Source organism: Aptenodytes patagonicus, chromosome 3, assembly GCF_965638725.1.
Source record: "Aptenodytes patagonicus chromosome 3, bAptPat1.pri.cur, whole genome shotgun sequence".
NCBI lineage: Eukaryota > Metazoa > Chordata > Aves > Sphenisciformes > Spheniscidae > Aptenodytes > Aptenodytes patagonicus.
The window spans coordinates 22,483,785-22,503,794 of NC_134951.1; the positions used below are offsets into that span (position 1 = coordinate 22,483,785).

General features: G+C 37.9%; 1 protein-coding gene across 1 annotated transcript in view; it reads right to left on the reverse strand.

Moving 5' to 3' along the window:
- The window catches only part of SNTG2 (syntrophin gamma 2), a 313,450-nt gene that overhangs the window by 11,555 nt on the left and 281,885 nt on the right, over window positions 1-20,010 (reverse strand). The window contains exons 15-16 of the mRNA XM_076335436.1: window positions 7,997-8,089; window positions 1,097-1,207 (exon numbers count right to left, since the gene is read on the reverse strand). Of these exons, the coding sequence (XP_076191551.1) occupies window positions 1,097-1,207; window positions 7,997-8,089 (204 nt within the window). The remainder of the gene's footprint in view (window positions 1-1,096; window positions 1,208-7,996; window positions 8,090-20,010) is intronic.

A 20,010-nucleotide genomic window follows, 5' to 3' on the forward strand; every position in this document is an offset into this window, starting at 1 on the left:
TTAAATGTTTAATGTTTAAACATGTCTAATGTTTAAACATTAGAAGGATAGGTAATATATAACCTTTGTGTAAGGTCACTATGGAAAAGTATCACTTCATAAGTGACTTTAACCTGTACAACCCCAGGTAAGAGTATTTGAGAATTTTCATAGATCTTCAGATATTTTTCTGTTGTTTTCATTGGCTTTTGTCCACTAAATCCCAGTTGAACCTCACTCTTACCTTCCTCTTCTCTGTCACACTACATCAAAGTTCTCCTCATTCTTTTTAAAACTGCATGATTGAAAATATCTTTATTTATTATCTTTATATCTTTTTATTTATTTATTCAGCATCAAGCTTGGGACCGCAGAGGAGAATCAGCACAGATTAAGGCATTACAGCCAAGCCTCCAGATGATGATTCAAACTACAGTCCTGAATTAGAAACTGCTGAAGTTCAGTTGGGAATCTGAATTCTAATTTCACAATTTTATTTGATGATTGGTAGAGGAAAAAAAAGAGACACCAGTAATGTCTCATCTATAGTAGTGACTGGATGTCTCCACAGCTTAATTCCAGATCCTGCAAAGCACTGAGTGCTCTTAATTCACGGTAGAACCAATAGGTTTCATGAATTGCTTGGCCTCTTGCAAGAATAGTCCCTTTTTTAAGCTACTAAATGTTACACAATCATCTTTTACTTTATTGGTAAACCTTAAGTACATATTTGCTTAAAATTTAAGTCTACTATATAGCAGCTTAAAAATATATTTAGCATTTAAATAGTTTTATTTTTCCTTTATCCTTTTTAAAAGCAGTTTTTAGATATTATATCTATTATAGGTTGACTAAACAACTTCACGGAAATCATCTTTCTGAAACAGTAAAACACCATCATAACACAACTCAGTAACAGGCTTGTACAAATAGAGTAATAAATCTATAGATACTTCATCACTTCCATTTATTGTGGAGTTTCTAGAGAATAGGGAAAAAAGATAAATTGTGATGTGGAGTTCACTGTATGCATGTGCAGTAGTAAATGGAATTTTTGATGCCTTGATAGTAATTCCATTTCATTTTTTACTAAACTGAGAAAGAGGATGTTGCTTACCTTTGTCTCAATTTGTTTGGTGTCTAGATTCTGAAAAAGCAGTTTTACTCTTGTTTTCCCATCATCTGAAGAGCCTTTGAGCTGAGAGAATTTAAACCTCCACAGCACGTTCTAAAGAGAAAGAAATTTGACTAAGGGCTCTGTTACACACTCTTACCTAGAACTATAGATTGATGATCAATGTTTATGTATTAAGATAAAGCATTAGGGCAGTAAACATAGCACATGATAACAGGCTGGTTGCAGAGCAAATAAAATTAACAGCTCTATATCATATGTGAAAGCAAAATATGCAATATTAATATTCACTAATTAAACAATTTTTTAGAATTCTCTGAAATGTAAATGTTTCAGTTGCCTACTTAATATCAAAATCCATGGCAAAAGCCTAATTCTAGAAAGATCCATGAAGATATTTGTATCAGTTTCACTATGAACACAATTCCATATCATAGCTCGATCTTTCATATTTCAGCTGGCTCATCTGCATAACATAATGTCTTACACAGATGTTGCAAAGCTGAATTTACTGATGTGTGCAACGTGGTTTGAAATCCTCAGATAAAATAAGTTATAGAAATGCAAAAATGTTATTATTGAATGTAGTCTTGCAAACCACAAAAATATGTTCTACATTACACAGTTGTTTGTAAAATATATACGAATCTAGGCTTCTTGGTCTCCTACAGGTTTATGCATGGCATCTTACTACTGTTGGCAGATCCTACATTGACAGGTATGTTTCAATAGTTATGGAGATACTTTTTAAAAACAAACATTGGGAAATTGTTTTTGAAACCAATGTCATTTTCTGTATTTATTTGAATGTTTTCTATTGATGACCTGAAAATGTGTAAGTTTAAAAAAACCACAAGGTAACAACTTGCATCCAGACTTCCTGCTGATGTTTCCTTAATGCCTATAATCTTAATGAAAATTCTATGCACATGTTGAAATGTGATTCAGTCCCTCAACACTGCTGAGGAAACACAATTTAAATACTTTGAAGGCTATTTCAAAAGCACACAGAGAAAAAAGTTTGCTATGTTCCATTTTCAATACATCTCATTGCAAATTTTTTTTTTTTCATGTAGACCAGTGCTACCAGCGGTCTTCAGAACCCTACTCATAGTTTGAAAGGGAATGACCTATAAATAAAAAAGTGTTTACAGAGGGCACAAAAATCCTGATTTCATCTCCTGGTTCCCTGCAGACATAAACGCCATTGACTTAGACAAATATAACAGATTAAGAAAAACCCAACTGTGCTACAGCATTGTGATGGTGCTTAAACTTTACATTCATGAACAGATTTTAACTGGGTCCAGAGGGCCTAATTAGACCACCTGAAAAGTATGCAAAGCTTAAATGAGTTTGGATCTAAATAGGATAGATGAATGTTCGCTACATAATATAACTGCTAGGGAGGAGATGAAACAAGAACTTAGGAACAATTTAGCAATAATAGGCATTGCTGGAGTCATCATCTCTCTCAACAGTTGACACTGAGTGGAAAAGAAGAGAAGTAGATGGCTCTGGAAGGTGGAAGAAAATGCACAATTTGGGATCCCTTTACCTTGGAAGAGCGGCTGGAGGCACAGGATGGGGAAGACGAACCAACCAAGTCAACAAGATAAAAAGAATCTCTGCGATCAGATATAAAGCATCTGCAGGCCACAAGAGTACCTCTGTGATGGGCCCAAAATAGTAAAAGCTGAATAAGTTAAGCCCATGATGACCCTGGAACAGAATATGTAGGAAATGAAGTAATTCTTTCAAATAAGTTTAAGAATCCCCAAAAACTGTTCTAGAAAAGAGTTTTCTAAAAGACACTTAAACTCCTTATGTTGGGATTGCGTGGCAAGGTTTTGGTAGCAGGGGGGCTACAGGGGTGGCTTCTGTGAGAAGATGCCAGAAGCTTCCCCTGTGTCCGATAGAGCCAATGCCAGCCGGCTCCAAGACGGACCTGCCACTGGCCAAGGCTGAGCCAGTCAGTGATGGTAGTAGCACCTCTGTGATAACATATTTAAGAAGGGGGAAAAACTGCTGCACAACAGCAGTCAGAAGAGAGGATTGAGAATATGTGAGAGAAACAACTCTGTGACACCAACGTCAGTGAAGAAGGAGGGGGAGGAGGTGCTCCAGGCGCCGGAGCAGATATCCACCTGCAGCCCGCGGAGAACCCCACGCTGGACCAGGTGGATGTGCCCGAAGGAGGCTGTGACCCCGTGGAGAGCCCGCACCAGAGCAGGCTCCTGGCAGGACCTGTGGACCCATGGAGAGAAAGGAGCCCACGCTGGAGCAAGTTTGCTGGCAGGACTTGTGACCCCGTGGGGGACCCACGCTGGAGCAGTCTGTTCCTTAAGGACTGCAGCCCATGGGAAGGACCCACACTGGAGCAGTTCATGGAGGACTATCTCCCAAGAGAGGGACGTCACACTGGAGCAGGGGAAGAGTGTGAGGAGTTCTCCCCCTGAGGAGGAAGGAATGGCAGAAACAATGTGTGATGAACTGACTGCAACTCCCATTCCCCATCCCCCTGCGCTTCTGTGGGGCAGGAGGTAGAGAAAATTGGGAGTGAAGTTGAGCCCAGGAAGAAGGGAGGGGTGGGGAGAAGGTGTCTTAAGATTAGTTTTTTATTTTTCATTACCCTACTCTGATTTGATTGGTAATAAATTAAACTAATTTCCCCAAGTTCAGTCTGTTTTGCCCGTGACGATAATTGGTGAGTGATCTCCCTGTCCTTATCTTGACCCACAAGCCTTTTGTCGTATTTTTTCTCCCCCTGTCCATCTGAGGAGGGGAGTGATAGAGCGGCTTTGATGGGCACCTGGTGTCCAGCCAGGGTCAACCCACCACACTCCTAAGCAAAATCATGGAATCATAGAATCATAGAATCATAGAGTCATAGAATAGTTTGGGTTGGAAGGGACCTTTAAAGGTCATCTAGTCCAACCCCCCAGCCATGGGCAGGGACATCTTCAGGAAGTCAGGCAAAAACGCCAGGAGGCCTGCACGGATGAACAAGGAGCTCCTGGACAAATTCAAACATAGAAAGGAAGCCTACAGAGGGTGGAAGCAAGGACAGGTAGCCTGGGAGGAATACAGAGATATTGTCCGAGCAGCCAGGGATCAGGTTAGGAAAGCTAAAGCCCTGATAGAATTAAATCTGGCCAGGGATGTCAAAGGCAACAAGAAAAGATTCTATAGGTACGTCGGGGATAAAAGGAAGACAAGGGAAAATGTGGGCCCTCTCTGGAATGAAACGGGAGACCTGGTTACCTGGGACATGGAGAAGGCGGAGGTACTCAATGACTTTTTTGCCTCAGTCTTCACCGACAAGTGCTCGAGCCTCACCGCCCAAGCTGCAGAAGGCAAAGGTGGGGACTGGGAGAATGAAGAGCCGCCCACTGAGGGAGAAGATCAGGTTCGAGACCATCTAAGACACCTGAAGGTGCACAAGTCCATGGGACCCAATGAGATCCATTCGCGGGTCCTGAAGGAACTGGCGGATGAAGTTGCTAAGCCACTATCCATCGTATTTGAGAAGCCGTGGCAGTCTGGTGAAGTTCCCACTGACTGGAAAAGCGGAAACATAAACCCCATTTTTAAAAAGGGAAAAAAGGAAGACCCGTGGAACTACAGGCCAGTCAGTGTCACGTCTGTGCCTAGGAAGATCATGGAACAGATCCTCCTGGAAGCTGTGCTAAGGCACATGGAGGACAGGGAGGTGATTTGAGACAGCCAGCATGGCTTCACCAAGGGCAAGTCCTGCCTGACTAACCTAGTGGCCTTCTATGATGGAATGACTACATCAGTGGACATGGGAAGGGCTACAGATGTCGTCTATCTGGACCTCTGTAAGGCCTTTGACACAGTCCCCCACAACATCCTTCTCTCTCAACTGGAGAGGTATGGATTTGATGGGTGGACTGTCTGGTGGGTGAGGAATTGGTTAGATGGTTGCATCCAGAGGGTAGTGGTCAAGGGCTCAATGTCCAGATGGAGATTGGTGACGAGTGGCATCCCGCAGGGGTCTGTATTGGGACCAGTACTGTTTAATATCTTCATCCATGAAATAGACAGTGGGATCGAGGGCACCCTCAGCAAGTTTGCAGATGACACCAAGCTGAGTGGTGCGGTTGACACGCCAGAGGGATGGGATGCCATCCAGAGGGACCTGGACAAGCTCAAGAAATGGGCCCATGTGAACCTCATGAGGTTTCACAAGGCCAAGTGCAAGGTCCTGCAGCTGGGTCAGGGCAACCCCCAGTATCAACAGAGGCTGGGGGGTGAAGGGATTGAGAGCAGCCCTGCCGAGAAGGACTTGGGGGTACTGGTGGATGAAAAGCTGGACATGAGCCAGCAATGTGCACTCGCAGCCCAGAAGGCCAATCGTATCCTGGGCTGCATCAAAAGAAGTGTGGCCAGCAGGTCGAGGGAGGGGATTCTGCCCCTTTGCTCTGCTCTGGTGAGACCCCACCTGGAGTCCTGCATCCAGCCCTGGAGCCCTCAGCATAAGAAAGACACGGACCTGTTGGAGCAGGTCCAGAAGAGGGCCACAAAAATTTTCAGGGGGGTGGAACACCTCTCCTCTGAAGAAAGGCTGAGAGAGTTGGGGTTGTTCAGCCTGGAGAAGAGAAGGCTTTGGGGAGACCTTCTTGCAGCCTATCAGTACTTAAAGGGGGCTTCTAAAAAAGATGGCGGCAAACTTTTGAGCAGGGCCTGTTGCGACAGGACAAGGGGGAATGGCTTTAAACTAAAGGGGGGTAGATATAGACTAGATATCAGGAAGCAATTGTTTACGCTGAGGGTGGTGAAGCACTGGCAGAGGTTGCCCCGAGAGGTGGTGGATGCCCCATCCCTGGGAACCTTCAAGGTCAGGTTGGACGGGGCTCTGAGCAACCTGATCTAGTTGAAGACGTCCCTGCCCATGGCAGGGGGGTTGGACTAGATGACCTTTAGAGGTCCCTTCCAACCCAAACTATTCTATGATTCTGTGATTCTATCTTCAACTAGATCAGATTGCTCAGATCTTGCCCTTTTTATTTTGTCATTTGTAATAAGAACAATAAGAACCTTTCTATGTTATTTTCCAGACTGTAAAGAACATTTTTTAATAAGTACATGAGCTGGTTGCCCAAATTTTGAGATCCAGGCCTAGAGTCGTAGAGCAGACAGGGGACTGGCCTTTATTTTAATAAGCCTGTATGAACGCCTGCTGTGGTGTAAGAGCATTCTTTGCATCAATAGGTGACTTTAATTTGAAATTCATTATCTCAAAGGCAAAATAAATTTTTCAACAAAATTGCTGTGTCCCTAATAAACTGATAATTGATTGACCACTTCAACAATCTATTCAGTGTTGGTAGGAAATATTCTGAAAAAGCGATGAGTATGGGGCAACACAGTCAACTCCAGCAGACAATTATGGAAGCAAGATGAACGGTGGAAGCCACCCATTACTGCCTCACTCAGGCTTGAGGATGCAGAGGACATCTCCATCTCTCACACAGATAAACAATAAACGCACTTGAGCTCTCCATAATTTTTACAACAGAATTTTAATGACAGAATCAATCTATCTGATGGTGTCCTGTATTTCTCTTTAGGTAAGCAACAAAGGTTGATCTAAATCCTCCTCATCATCAATACTGAAGGTAGGCACTGTGGCTTAAAGTCCTATCAATAGACAAGTTTATAATTTTAAAGGTGGGAGTACACCCAATCAATCTTCACATTTAAAAGAAACATTTTCTATAGTCCAAACTAATGAGATTACTTTCTATAGTTCATTTGTGGCTACACACAAAATGTGTACAATTGTGGAAAAAGCACAATTTCAGAATGCAGTATCACATGAGGCAGAGAAAGGTATGCAAACGTATTTCCTGAGATTTTATGCTACCTCATAGGATAGCACACTTAATGCAATTAGTCTAAATTTTCAAATAACAATGATCTCGGTCATTATTTCTCTGCACAAAAATTTCAATAAACTTGTGCATTTTGGCCTAAAACCCCCAAAACACCAACACACAAAAACTAGATCCTGTGTCAATATTTCAAAAAGCAGTATGTTTCCTCTTAACTCAGAATGACTGACTGAATTTCTTTAATATATATTCAAAAAATCCTTTCAGTTTGGAGCTGAAGACCATATTTCAGAGGACACACCTTCTACTGTACAGCTCTATTAATGCAGAAACATTTTTTGAATGTATGTTTACTTCTACTGGCAAACAAATGTATAAATCCATTTAGAAAAATTTAAATTAAAGTATCACTAAATTATATATAAAATAGTAGAATTATAGACAGGGCTTGGAAGTTGGTATGTGTCATAAACCATTCCCTGTAGGCACTTTGTATATAGCCACTGTTCTGCAAGATAAGTGAACTTAATCTTATAGATTATGACTTTGAAATGCATTTGCCCTTGGTCTGTTTATTTTAGACATGGCCTAAATTTCTTACGATGAAAGAATATTTAATCTTATATCTGTAGCTTGAAAACAAATAGAATCAGGTGACACTTCATTTTTTTCATGACTGGTAATCTTTTAAAAATCTTGGAATTTCTTCATTACAAGAAACTAAGTTCTCTGTTAAATATAACCTTCCTTTGCTTTTATTACTTGAAAAGGAAATTACTTTTTTTATATCTTTCTCCAAAATTTATCTTTACATGCTAAGGCACAACTATATTGTCCCTTTCAAGTCCCAAACTGACTACATTTCAGTAGTGCTATATAAATAAAAAGTACAGTACATTTGAGGAAGAAATACTCAATATCAACATAAAAAATTACCATTACTGATCAACATAAAAAATTACAGTTACTAATAACTTCAATAACAGTAAAACAAAACAGAGTTATGTTTTCTTTTTCGTCTTACCTTTGTTTTACTGTCAAAACAGGTAAATCCCAGAGCAAAGTCGACTGTGAAACACAGGGTATCCCCTTGCCAACTGCACATATATGTTTTAGACTGGAAAAAAAAAGTATGATTTTTGAGAGGACAACCATCGTCATTTATCATATAAAAATAATATTTTATGCAGGTTTTTGTGTGTGAAGACACTCAGCTGGCAACACTGGTACTGCTTTATATTATTACATGTTAAAATTGTCAAAAACGTCTGACTGTAAGTCAGTATCAGATCTGTCAGCTAGATATTAACTGGAGGTCTTCTGTATTTCAAGTCACTCTTCTAAAAATAAATACCATATTCTCGGAAACCATCCCCTACAAAATGCAACACAGAACAAGCAAAGCCAAATCTGACTATTTCAAACTTTTAGAAAAGTGCTTAGACTTGACCTATTAATGACTTCTGACATCATTTCCAGCAAACGTGCAGGTAACAGTGCCTAAATGTTTAGTCATTGCAATCTAATTATGAAAAAGCTATCTGTCTACTTGACCTCTCCGTCTGATTTGAACTTTGTAGACAATCTTTTTTATTTTGCAACATTTTTTCATTTGTAAACTTGGGTGACATGCCAGTGCAGCATTATGTTACTTAATGTTAGTTAATGTAATTTACTAAGAAGAACTAATAACTATCACTCATTAGTTAGCACTGATACTTGCTAGACAGTGCTATATATACACCAATTATTTGACCACCTTTCAGGTTAGAAAGAAAAAAAACTGTTTTAGTAACAAACCCCAGAAGTTCTGTTTAAACTTCTGAATAAGCTTTACAGTAAAAAGTCAGTCAACATTCTTCTTTACATTTGTTTTTACCGCTAGCTAAGTTGGGTATATGACGGATTCTGAAAGCACATGAAAAAGCTTCTGCTGCTGCTGTAATATGAAACAGCTGGATGACATTCACCATTCACAGTTAATGGCAAAAAGCGCATTGCCTTCAGCATGAGTAGAGATCAGATCCTGTCTCCAGCCTTTCCTCACCTCACCTTACCAGCCATTTTTAAAATGATACCCTTGTGCCTTATGAAATTTCTGGGTTTTTTTTCTTCCAAGGGAGCATTACTTTGCTCTCACTGATATTTCATAAACCGCAATGTTCCCTCACGCCTAGACATTTGTTTACATGAAATTTTTGTATCTGGATAGTTTCTTTAAATTCCAAAAAATGTTTTTCACACAAGAATGGCCTAGAGGAGATTGAAAGCATTAATAAACTTGCTTAAGTTGAAAATTGCCCTTTTAATGGTTTTTTGAAAGATTTTTAGTATAATCTAAAACTTCTGCATTTAGTAATTGTAAAGGTTTCCTCATTCCACTATTAATAAAAATATTTAGAGTTATGCTAAAATAAGCATTTCTGAGTTACAGATATGACATTTTGTAAAAGATTTTGAAAGGGCTGGGAATGAAATTTAATTTATTAGTACAGATTAGTGTTATAATCAGCTAAACAATGACAGAGATGTGTATTATTTCTGAAAAAGTTATTTTGTTCATTGGTGTTTAAAGATCATCTTATTTGGCATTTAAAAAGATTTCAGTGATTGATATTCAATTAGAACGACATTTAAATATCCCTACATTTTATTCAGTAATTATAAGGTGGCATTAAGCACCAGTCATAACTTATTCTCCATTATTTTCCAATTAAAAACATTATACTAGCTGAGCTCTGACTCAGCAAAGCAATTTTTAAAACATATTAAATTAGATTACCCCAATGGATAAGCATCTAATTGCTCAGCCACAAATGGTGAATACTAAAATGAACTACGCGCAAATAATTAGCCTGGAGTATTTTACAAATATTCAATATTTGCAAATAGTGGAACTGGTTTGGAAATTTGCAGACAAATACTAGAGACAAACAGAATATGCTGCATTTTCACTGTGATAAACATTACAAATAGATATATAAGGTTTATACTTACAAAATACACTAATGACGTTTTCTTTACAACAGAATTAGTTTGGGTTTTGCCGTATAAATTTAAAAGCCTGCCTATGGCATCTCCTCAATAACTTTGAACAGGTTCTCAGACAGCTCTGTGATAAGGACCCCCATCTCCACTCATTGACACTAGTACAGAGCACTATCCCTTTTCATTCTTGCCTTTGGAATAAGCTTCCTGTAGACTTGCAATTGTGTGATCACCCTTGGTTATCTATAACAACTGTTTACATGGAAGTTTAACGTAAGAAATCTAGGCTTAGCTGTCTTTTAGTGAATTTTGCAGAAAATAAAATACCTCTGCATATAGGCCAGCTTGAGAACTCACAGTTTAAGCAACACAGAGGAAAAGAATAGGTTATTTAAAAAACCTTCCTTACTGATTGGAAATGAGGTTTTTCCTGGCTTAAGTCTAATACTAGCCTATCGCAAAACACTTAGGGATTGTAAGCAGAGGTAGATGAGAATCTACAAGGTTATCAACCTTAAGATATGCCTTAAAATATTTTCCAGTCACACAGCTATACCCTAATAGCCACATTAATTTACATAGCTCATACACATATGAAAAATCTAAACATTAACAAATATGCTATAGTGACCATCTTTGGCTTGCACTGCTCCAGACAAGATGTAAAAGTTTTTCCAGCTCTAACCTTGGTGATTCTGAACATTATGGGGATGTAGACTGGGAATTTAAGCCTGACGAGATTCTTTAGTCAAAGTATTAAGAATTTAGCTGTTAAAAGGAGGGCCTCATGCCTGAACTGCAAACAGCTAAGAAAATTGTAGTATACATCCTAGATCAATTATTTAACATTTTCCAAGCAATGGTAAAATGATCTGTAGGATAATTATTTGTAATAAAAGACAATTACAAAACTCTTATCTGTGTAATCGTTCAGGTATCAGTATCTCAATGCATATACCATTAACTCATGAAAAGATCATTAAGTTGATAATATCACTGTCTAAACAGTGGAAGAACAGTGTTTCTGACTCATTCATAGAAGGAATTTCTTCGACCTCCTGTCCCTATTCAGAAGTATGGCACTGCTCTATCTTTGGCACTGGTATCTGTCCTCCTAGACCTTGGGAGGGCTTAACAGTTACAATGACTACACATATACACTCACTATCTTTCCCATAGAGATAGAGATTTCCCAGAAATAATTCAGCTTTGATCTATCCTGCTCATTTAGCAGGCTGTCTCGGGATCCTGGAGCTCCTGCCCTCCCGATGACAGGTTCCATTGGAGCTGTTCTGTAGAACCAATGGATGTTCCAGCTGCTTCTTTGGGCAGACTTATGCTGGCCAGCATGCCACTATCATGCTAGCACTGCACTGTAAATATAGGCAGTATCACGCAATACTAATATCATTATGCACTAATTAGCATTATCTCACATACTGGCAATACCAGGCTTGAGCAGTCCCGAGCACATGAACTCTCTGCCTATCTTGTCCATGCCTCCACACTGGGTCCCCTTCACCAGAGTAGTTCATTTGAGAGTGAGCAAGCCTCTTTGCTCCAAAAGCAGAAGGGTAAGGTTAAAAGCAGGCCACAGTGTTTCCTTCTTGCTAATGAAATTCCTGCCTCTCCTCAGCAAATAACTGATACAAAACCAAACTCTTGTCTGTGCACAAACTGCAGGGGACTGAGATTCCTGGAGGGGAGCAAGAAGGCTGGGTAAGGCAGAGTTATGAAAAAGAGAGTCCTGGAAGCTAAATGATGGGAAAAGAGGGCCTGCATCTAGGAGCAGGAGGTATCGGTGAGAGAGTGTAAGTGCCCTTCTACTGCAGCCTTCAGAATGAAATTAAGTCCCTACATTTACCCTAGGGCAAGATATTAGCCCTCTAACAAGGTCCCATCAGCTGGTCAGCAGTTTGTCTCTCACTTTCACCTACAAAACTCTTGACACTTCCATCCCAGCATGATCCTACAGTTAACTAATACAGTGAGGCTTGGGAAACTTAGTACTTTTTTGGTTGTTGTTGCTATCCACATCAATTAACATCTTCCATGACTATGCATACATCTTGGAATTCGCAGAAGGTAATTAGCATTGAAGGCTTGGGTTAATTACCTCTTAATGGAAAAAAAAAGAAAGGTTTCTTTCATGCTTATCTTCCATCAGTTTTTACAACAGGGAGAGGACAAGGGACAGGTTGCTTCAGTACTCTAAAACAAAGACTGATGTAGGATTCTGTCTAACAATGAGAATAGACTTTACAAATATGCTCAATGACAGGACAATTAATTTCAAAACCAGCTTTTATGATCATCAGTTATGATGACTCTTTCCCTCAGAAGGAGGGAATGTGTTTGTGAACAGACCTGCTAACCTAACAAGAAAGGCTTTAAACTTGGTTCATGGGTGTTAGATACCCAAGTCAAGAGGTGAGTAAATGCTAAAACTGGAGAATGAATGCATGGGAAAAGACAAGAGGGACTTTCTTATTTCCACTCAGAGAGGAGGGCATAAATATACCTCAAATATCTGTACAGTGAGAGACAGAGCCTGGGCAACAAACAAAAAGGGGGACCATCTCACATGTAGTCACAACCACGACATGGTTGGAAGCACAAAGACTTGGTGGGTAATAGGCACCATTGCAGCCCAGACACAGGCTGCTTAGGAAGGAGAGGCAAGGAAGAAAAAGAGGACTCCTCCTCTCCTTGAGTTGCCTTCTATGTGTAGGGGTCCTTGGCCACACAGAGCCGTAGTATGAAGCCAGAAGGAAGCGAGCATGCCTGCCACATCAGAGGCCTTCTGATTTCGGCACGGACATATGGGTCTCCTGGGTAGCCTGAAGGCAGAAGTAAGTTTGGTTGCTTCAGGGACTGTGCAATCCAAATGCTTCTAAATAAATCTGGACATGCAATAGATTTTTGTGGTTACTGGAATATGAGCTTTTTGAAATGTTTTGGCTGGGGGGCCTAAATTTGCCTAAGTTCTGTCATAGATGTCCAAGGTAGTATCTCTGGATTTTTTCTGAAGACAGACAATCTTTTAATGTTACTCTGATGTGGGATTGTATTCTGTCGAAGAAATAGGGGTTCCACTTGTTTCTGTTTTTCAGTAAAATGCTTTAAAATCATGATTACTAACAATGCCTGTCAGTTGAGGTCTTACATTCTGAGATCATCAACAAAGATTCATAGTAAAAAAATACGATTTTACATCATTTTTAAAGAATCAGGGCGGTCAGTTACCAACCTTTTCAGTCAGTATTCCTTTTCCTAAGATTTCCTTTATTTCCTTGGCAAATAAAGTTTCTAAGGAACAAATGAGATTCAGTGATGTTGCTCATGTAAGGGCAACACAGAAAAATGACATAGTGTATATTCCTTTTAATGGAGTTTACTTTTATAACTCTAGTGCTGTTGTTCCTAATGCCTCATCAAGTTTACAGTTTCAAAAATTCAGCTGATGCCTGGCTACATTGTGGTTAATTATTGTCTTGCATGAAGAAAAACCTCACTTCTGCTTTAACTACAGCATTCATGTGCAATATATTAATTCATTTTGGACTCAGCTATGTTCTGTTGAGCAGGAATTCTAGCATTTTTCATCAGCTAAAATACAGAAATAAATACTGGTCTTCTATCCTAAATGAATACAAATTTGGCACGTACATGGTTTTGCTTGTTTATTTTCCAAAAAGCAATTGGAAAGTATACAATACCATTACACTTTACTGCTTAAACTACACATTTCCCCTGCTACTCTGTCAACTACTTTATCAATGTATACATACATTTGCTCTAAGATGGGCTGTAAAGGTGTATTACATGTAAGTGGGAACACAGACCCTATTTCTCACTATACTCAAGTTATAGAGTTTAACACATACTTTCTAAAAGTAAGTGATAGAAATAACCAGACAGCAAAGCATTTGGGCAAGAACCATATCCATATCCATATGCATACAGTATACATATTGCATACTGTATTCATATTATTCACTCATTCACTTTAAGTTAAAATGTGTGCTATGCCTCTGTGTGGAAATAATATGTCATCAATATACTAAATGCTAAAATCTTAGTAAAACTTTGACTTTGCTTAGAACAAGGGAGTATTTCCATTAAAATTAAATTAACATTATTTTATTAATCTAATGAATATATTTTTGGAATATTGTTTTCCAGAGACAAGTCATCCTTTTACATGTAAAATAACACAATTGATGAGGACACAGTTTTATTTGTTCAGTAAAAACAGTACCTACTTCATATATTATAAAACAGCCATCATGATCTGGTTCTGATCTTTTTCCTTTTTTATAGTTAACTAGCAAAGAATATAGAGACAAGCCAGTAACAACAGCGCATGTTTAATTTAGTGATAACCCCAAAATCTATTAAAGTTAACGGCAAAGCTCTTTTGAGTTATTCAAGATTTGTCTTTTGTTATTTAATGTAAAAAAAAGCTTAGCCATATGCAGATCAAAATTAAGTGACTAAAAATCTCAAACAGAACAACTAGAAATACCACAAACTGAGCACTTTTCCCTATTAGAGGAGCTGACTTTTCAACAAAGTCCATGATCTCATAAAGACTTAAGAAAGTGAATTGTATACAGATGAGGAGGAGGGTGGAATTCTAATGGGCTAAATGTATGGGAAGCAATTTGTTTGTCATTCTCTATTAAACTGGAGATTAACATAATAATTGAAATTAATTGTAAGAGTTTTCCCTAGAAATCAATTAGTGGTCAACATTTCAATCATATTAACAGAAGACTCCAAGGTTGCCAATTTGAACTGATAAAATTTTAATATCATCCAAATATCACTGATACTTGTTTCTTCTTATTTCTGAGACCAAATCCCACCTCATATTACATTTAATATTTTTTTGAGTTTTTCTGTCAGTGTGGGCGTCTGTAAAAAATGGGAGGAAGTTTGTAGGACTTGTCAGAGGAACTTAAATGCTTGAAACAGAGAAGGACCTAAATGATGTGCTCTTTTATTATGCATTAGAAATAAAATAATGCACAACAGTATTTAAAATACAGTGAGGGTAAGGAAAAAAATTACACCCACAGCAGACAGTTTGGAACACAGGTTCTTGCATTAAGACTTTATACAGCAGCTCTTTACAAGCTATTAAATCATACAGGAGCGGTGGGAGTAAGGTTTCTTAATGATTCCAATGCATTTACCAAAACCTAGAGTTTGGTAAAAGCTTTAATATGGGACCAGCTAGGTCAAGAATGAGCTTTTCTGAAAATTCCACTTTTAGCATAAAAAAACTCTGAGTAGGATGTGGAGATGATGATAAGAGCAACCAGAGTTGTTATGGTTGTACTGAGAAATGTATCTCAGCCCACATACAGAGAGTGTACTAGGAGGCATACAAAATTAAACCCCTTAATTCTGAAGACAGCCTGCAAAATCTTCTTCAACAGTCTTTTTGTGTGGAATTACTTGTGCTAAACAGAAGTGCTTTTTAAACTCTTTTAAATTCCAAAAGAGTTGAATTAAAAATGCACATTCTTTGGCTTTCTCATATTTTAAAATTCTGATTGTTATTTTAGGATAAAATATTTTATATTATACATCACGTTTTTTTTTAAAGCAAAACTTTCAGAAGACATTTATAAAGTACATCGAAAGCATTCTCACTCTGAATCCACATTACGTATGGGAAAATGAAATGACAATGAAATCTGACATTCATCAGAAGCATGAGAGTTTTCAGAAATTTCATCCAGAACAGACTTCCGAAGCTCTGGTGTATTCCTGTTCCAGATAACTGTGCAAAAGGATCAGTGAAATAATTTCTGTGAGAGTGATCAAATGAATACCATCGTCACTTAAAAAATGTGGCAGATCCACTCATTTGGCCATACCTTTCAGGAATTCATCATGTCACAACTGAAAGATTACAGAACTGTGATAATTATCGATAGATACAACTAAAACCACTTTATTGAAACAAACCAGATCTGATTAAAAATCTTGTACATTCCTTCAAGAACTGCAGTTGCTACAATCGAAGGAATTGCATCTTAATGCCCTAAAATGACTCTTTTTTACATACTTGACTGGGTTTTAGTAAAAAAAGTACATTCTCTTGTAAAAAATGGTGCTGTAATCTGATGATTTCAAGAAGACATAGTTATAGTCGGCTTTTTTAAACATCGATGCACATCTGTGGTTCAGCATATATGTATGCAAGAGACACACTGGCACTAAAAGTATGATTTTTCAAAGGACTCAAATAATGGCTCATTATATTTTCACCAAACTTCAGAGGAAGCTTCTATTGATTTCAGTAGAAGCGGCGCTAGCTCAGTGCTTAGCGCTTTAGAAAATAACACCTATGCTTAGTATGTTCATGTTTTAAATGCTGGCTTTCTCAGGATAGTGCTACGCCTGAAACTTTTACCTTTAGGTCATCTATTACAACCTGAGCCACACTCATAAGTAAAATTCCTGCCACACAACAGCTGTTCTAACTGAAATAAATATCTATCATCTGATCTAAGCTATTTGTAATTTGTAATGCTCGTGACATTATAGCAGCTAACTGCAAAAATGGTTTTCTTAGTAGAGCTCTCATTGGACAGACCGCCTTTTCAGAAAACTTCAGCATAACTGGGATTAAGCATTAAACCACTGTCACAGAGAGACTAGGGCTACATGCACATGCGGCCTGAAGCAAACGTTCCTCTGCAGGGAATTGTGTTCCTACAGGAAGACTGATACGTCAACTAATTTCTCCTAAACCGTCAGAGGTTCAGCTATTACTTGGCAAGACGAGCAGATAATGCAGTTATGGATGCCTACTCATGGTCATGGCATTCTCTCTGTAATATGAACCTATGGCTAATGTAAATCTGACAGAAGAAAGAAGACTTGCTGCGTCCTCTGCTGAACAGGCAGACTATGGCTTAAATTGGTTGTAGGAAAAGGCAGTGAGAGAAATGGAGGTAGGAGGACAAAATGAAAGGCCAGCAGCTTAGCAGTGGTCATCATCTAGCAGTGAAAAGTCAATGTGCACTCTTTAGCCTTGGCTTATGTCAGGCACAGATTGTGCTTCCTCACCTCTGTGCCTGAGCAACAGCTTCGTGGTTTTGTAGCAACTCATTTTTCCATACAGAAAAGCAAGATACAACAGTCACTCGAATGTTTAACAGTTTCCTACCTGTAGATTGTCCCAAGTATATTTTCACATACCTGAGGCAGATTCTCAGTAGCAATCATAGTAATCAGGCTGGCACCATTCATCTTAGTGGAACTAAGGCACTGACTTGGTTTTGATACAGTTTGTTATTATATTACAAAGGTTTTTTCTTTTCTGGTGATCTATAAATTCTGGAATTTTGCAGTTGAAAAAGGATTTTAATTAGAAATGTCAACAAAAGACATTACTGAGTACAAAATTCAGTACTGAATCAATGATGCTTGGACTGGGATTTTGCTTTTCTACCTGATCCTTATAAAGGAATCACAGGCAGAGAATAATAGGGAACACCAACTTTTGAAAACATAAAATAAAGTATCAAAATTCTAAGGTAATACTACTCTATTAATTTGAATTTCCATGAGAGTAAATTCTTGAACACCTTAGTAGTTTCATCCTTATTCAAGTCTACAAGATCCTCTGGAAGATAATAACAAAACTAGGCTCACACCACATAGTGGTTATCTAAATCTTTGGATTTATAAATAAATATGAATATATTGATATATATACATAAAAGTCTTTGGATTTACCCTTTCAATATGAATAATTTGTAATTTTAAGAATATAGTACTATTTTTAGAAATATTGGTGTAGCCTCATGAAAATCAACATTTTATATTAATCATGTTTAAAATACAGAATATGTAAACAAGATTTTGTTCAATAGCCTTGTAAATTGGTACATTCTCTTGCTTTTTTAAAAATTATAATAGGTGCATTGCTTGATTCTCACCTGGTATCTGAATTGTTGAATTATTAATCATTTTTACAAATGTATTCCCAATTAATCTGTATGGTTCTCAGCATCTTTCTTTGGCTTGGAGAATGGTGGTTTTTTTGCATCAGTGTGAAAATGAATTAGAATCTAGTAGCATTTCTAAAGATGACCAGTTAAATTGGAATCGTAATAAGCTTTCTGTACATAATGAAAACAATCTAAAACTTAATTGTGTAATTAAACTGAGTGCTTCAGGTAACAAACCGATAAGTATCTTTTAATGACCCTATAAATCTAACCTAATCTAACTGCTATTTAATATCTCACCTGAATTTAAGGAGGATATTCACTTTGCTTATTTGTTTGGTTCAGAAATCAGTTCTGAAATTAGCATATGGTGGCATTTCCATTTTTAATGGGATTCCTATATATAATTCTGTTTCATATATGCTTTTTCATCATCATGGAATATAAAATTAAGATAGCATTGCCAGCTGTATTTAACATTTTTGCATTTTAAATATATTATTTGGAGCTCACAAGGATTACTCTGTGATCAACCAATCCTGTTTTACTCATCCTCTCAGTTTACCATGAAGAATTAATAGATTCATAAGCTAGAAATGACAACTAGTTCTTATTCAGACTGCCTAATTTCTGCTAATTTGTTTATTTAGGTGGACTTCTTTTGCTCAGAGGTTGATTTAGATTACCATGTCTCAAGCACCACGTAATTCCCAAAGATGCCTAGAAACAATGAGTGTGTGCACTTGTTTTGACGACAGAGTTACTGAAACACCCAAAGTCTTCTGAGCATCTCAGAAATCAGGTAGTTGGAAGAGTTAGGTTAGCTGTGATAGGAAGATGAGTGGAAAAATACCTAATCTCTGCTCAAGTCCCAGTGGGGACACAGTCTCTAAGATCTATTCTGATTACATCTAACTTGAGTTGTAGTAAGATCAATTCAAAATGCCACTGGAGGATGACTAGAAAACCCCTTTTGTGCAATGTTCCAGGAAGAAGACCCAGGAACTAAACTTCTTTTAGGCTGCCTGGATCTGAACATCACAAACTCTTTTCTTCAGTTTTCACTAAATCCAAAATCTTCAAGTGGACTTGTACCTTTCACGCTAAAAAATAGTTTCAGATGGGGCTAATTCCACACTTCCTTGCAGCTTGGCCACCATACAGTGGGAATGCAAGGAACGCATATCACTGACCAGCGCACATCACTGTTCACGTTCTCAGTGGCTTGTTGAACACTCAACTTTAAGCACATATAAAGGAATGTTACTAAAATATACATTGATGTTCAGTGGCAAAAACAATTGTTTAGAAGCCATCTGAACTTTTATGTAAAGGAATTTCTCCAGCTGGCTCCTAATTTTGAAATCATGAGGAGTTTACTTTTATCTCCAGTGGATTGAGAATAAAAGCCCAAATACATAAATTAATTTTGGCTCTTTCTGGAGCTGCTCAAAATATGGGAGCTATTAATCCATTTAATTTGGTGAAAACGCAGGTTTTTAAAATGTCAGTGCAGTTTTGCACAGTTCTTGCTTTTTGGTCTCTCATTGTTATAAGTGATTTTACACATCTTAGAAGCAAGTAGGTGACTTGAAATATAAGCATTACTTTTCATGTTACAAACCAGTTATTGCTTATGACAGGTTAGGAAGTAGTACGTATGCATACAGTCACTAATATATTGATATTTTACACAATATAGTCAACTGAACGCTTTTAAAGGGAAATTATGAGAAAATACTGCTTTCCTGGAGGAGTTATTGAAATCAGTTGGAAGCAACCTATTCACTTCTGTATGTTTTCAATTAGTTCTAGTGAACCCTTTCAGAGGATTTTTAACAGAAATACACATGTAAAATTAAGTAACAGTCCAGAACAAACAGCAAGCAGTTGTAGGAATGAGGAGGTTGCATAGATTATTTCCTGAGCTGTGGAGGAGGGATGAGAGGGAAGCAGTTTTATAAGAGGGGATAAGAGGGATAAGTTTTATAAAGAAAACTTTAAAACCATAAATCTTTACTAGAAAAACAAGAGGTGAAAACCAAAACCCGTCAACAATGGATTCTGAAAGGAT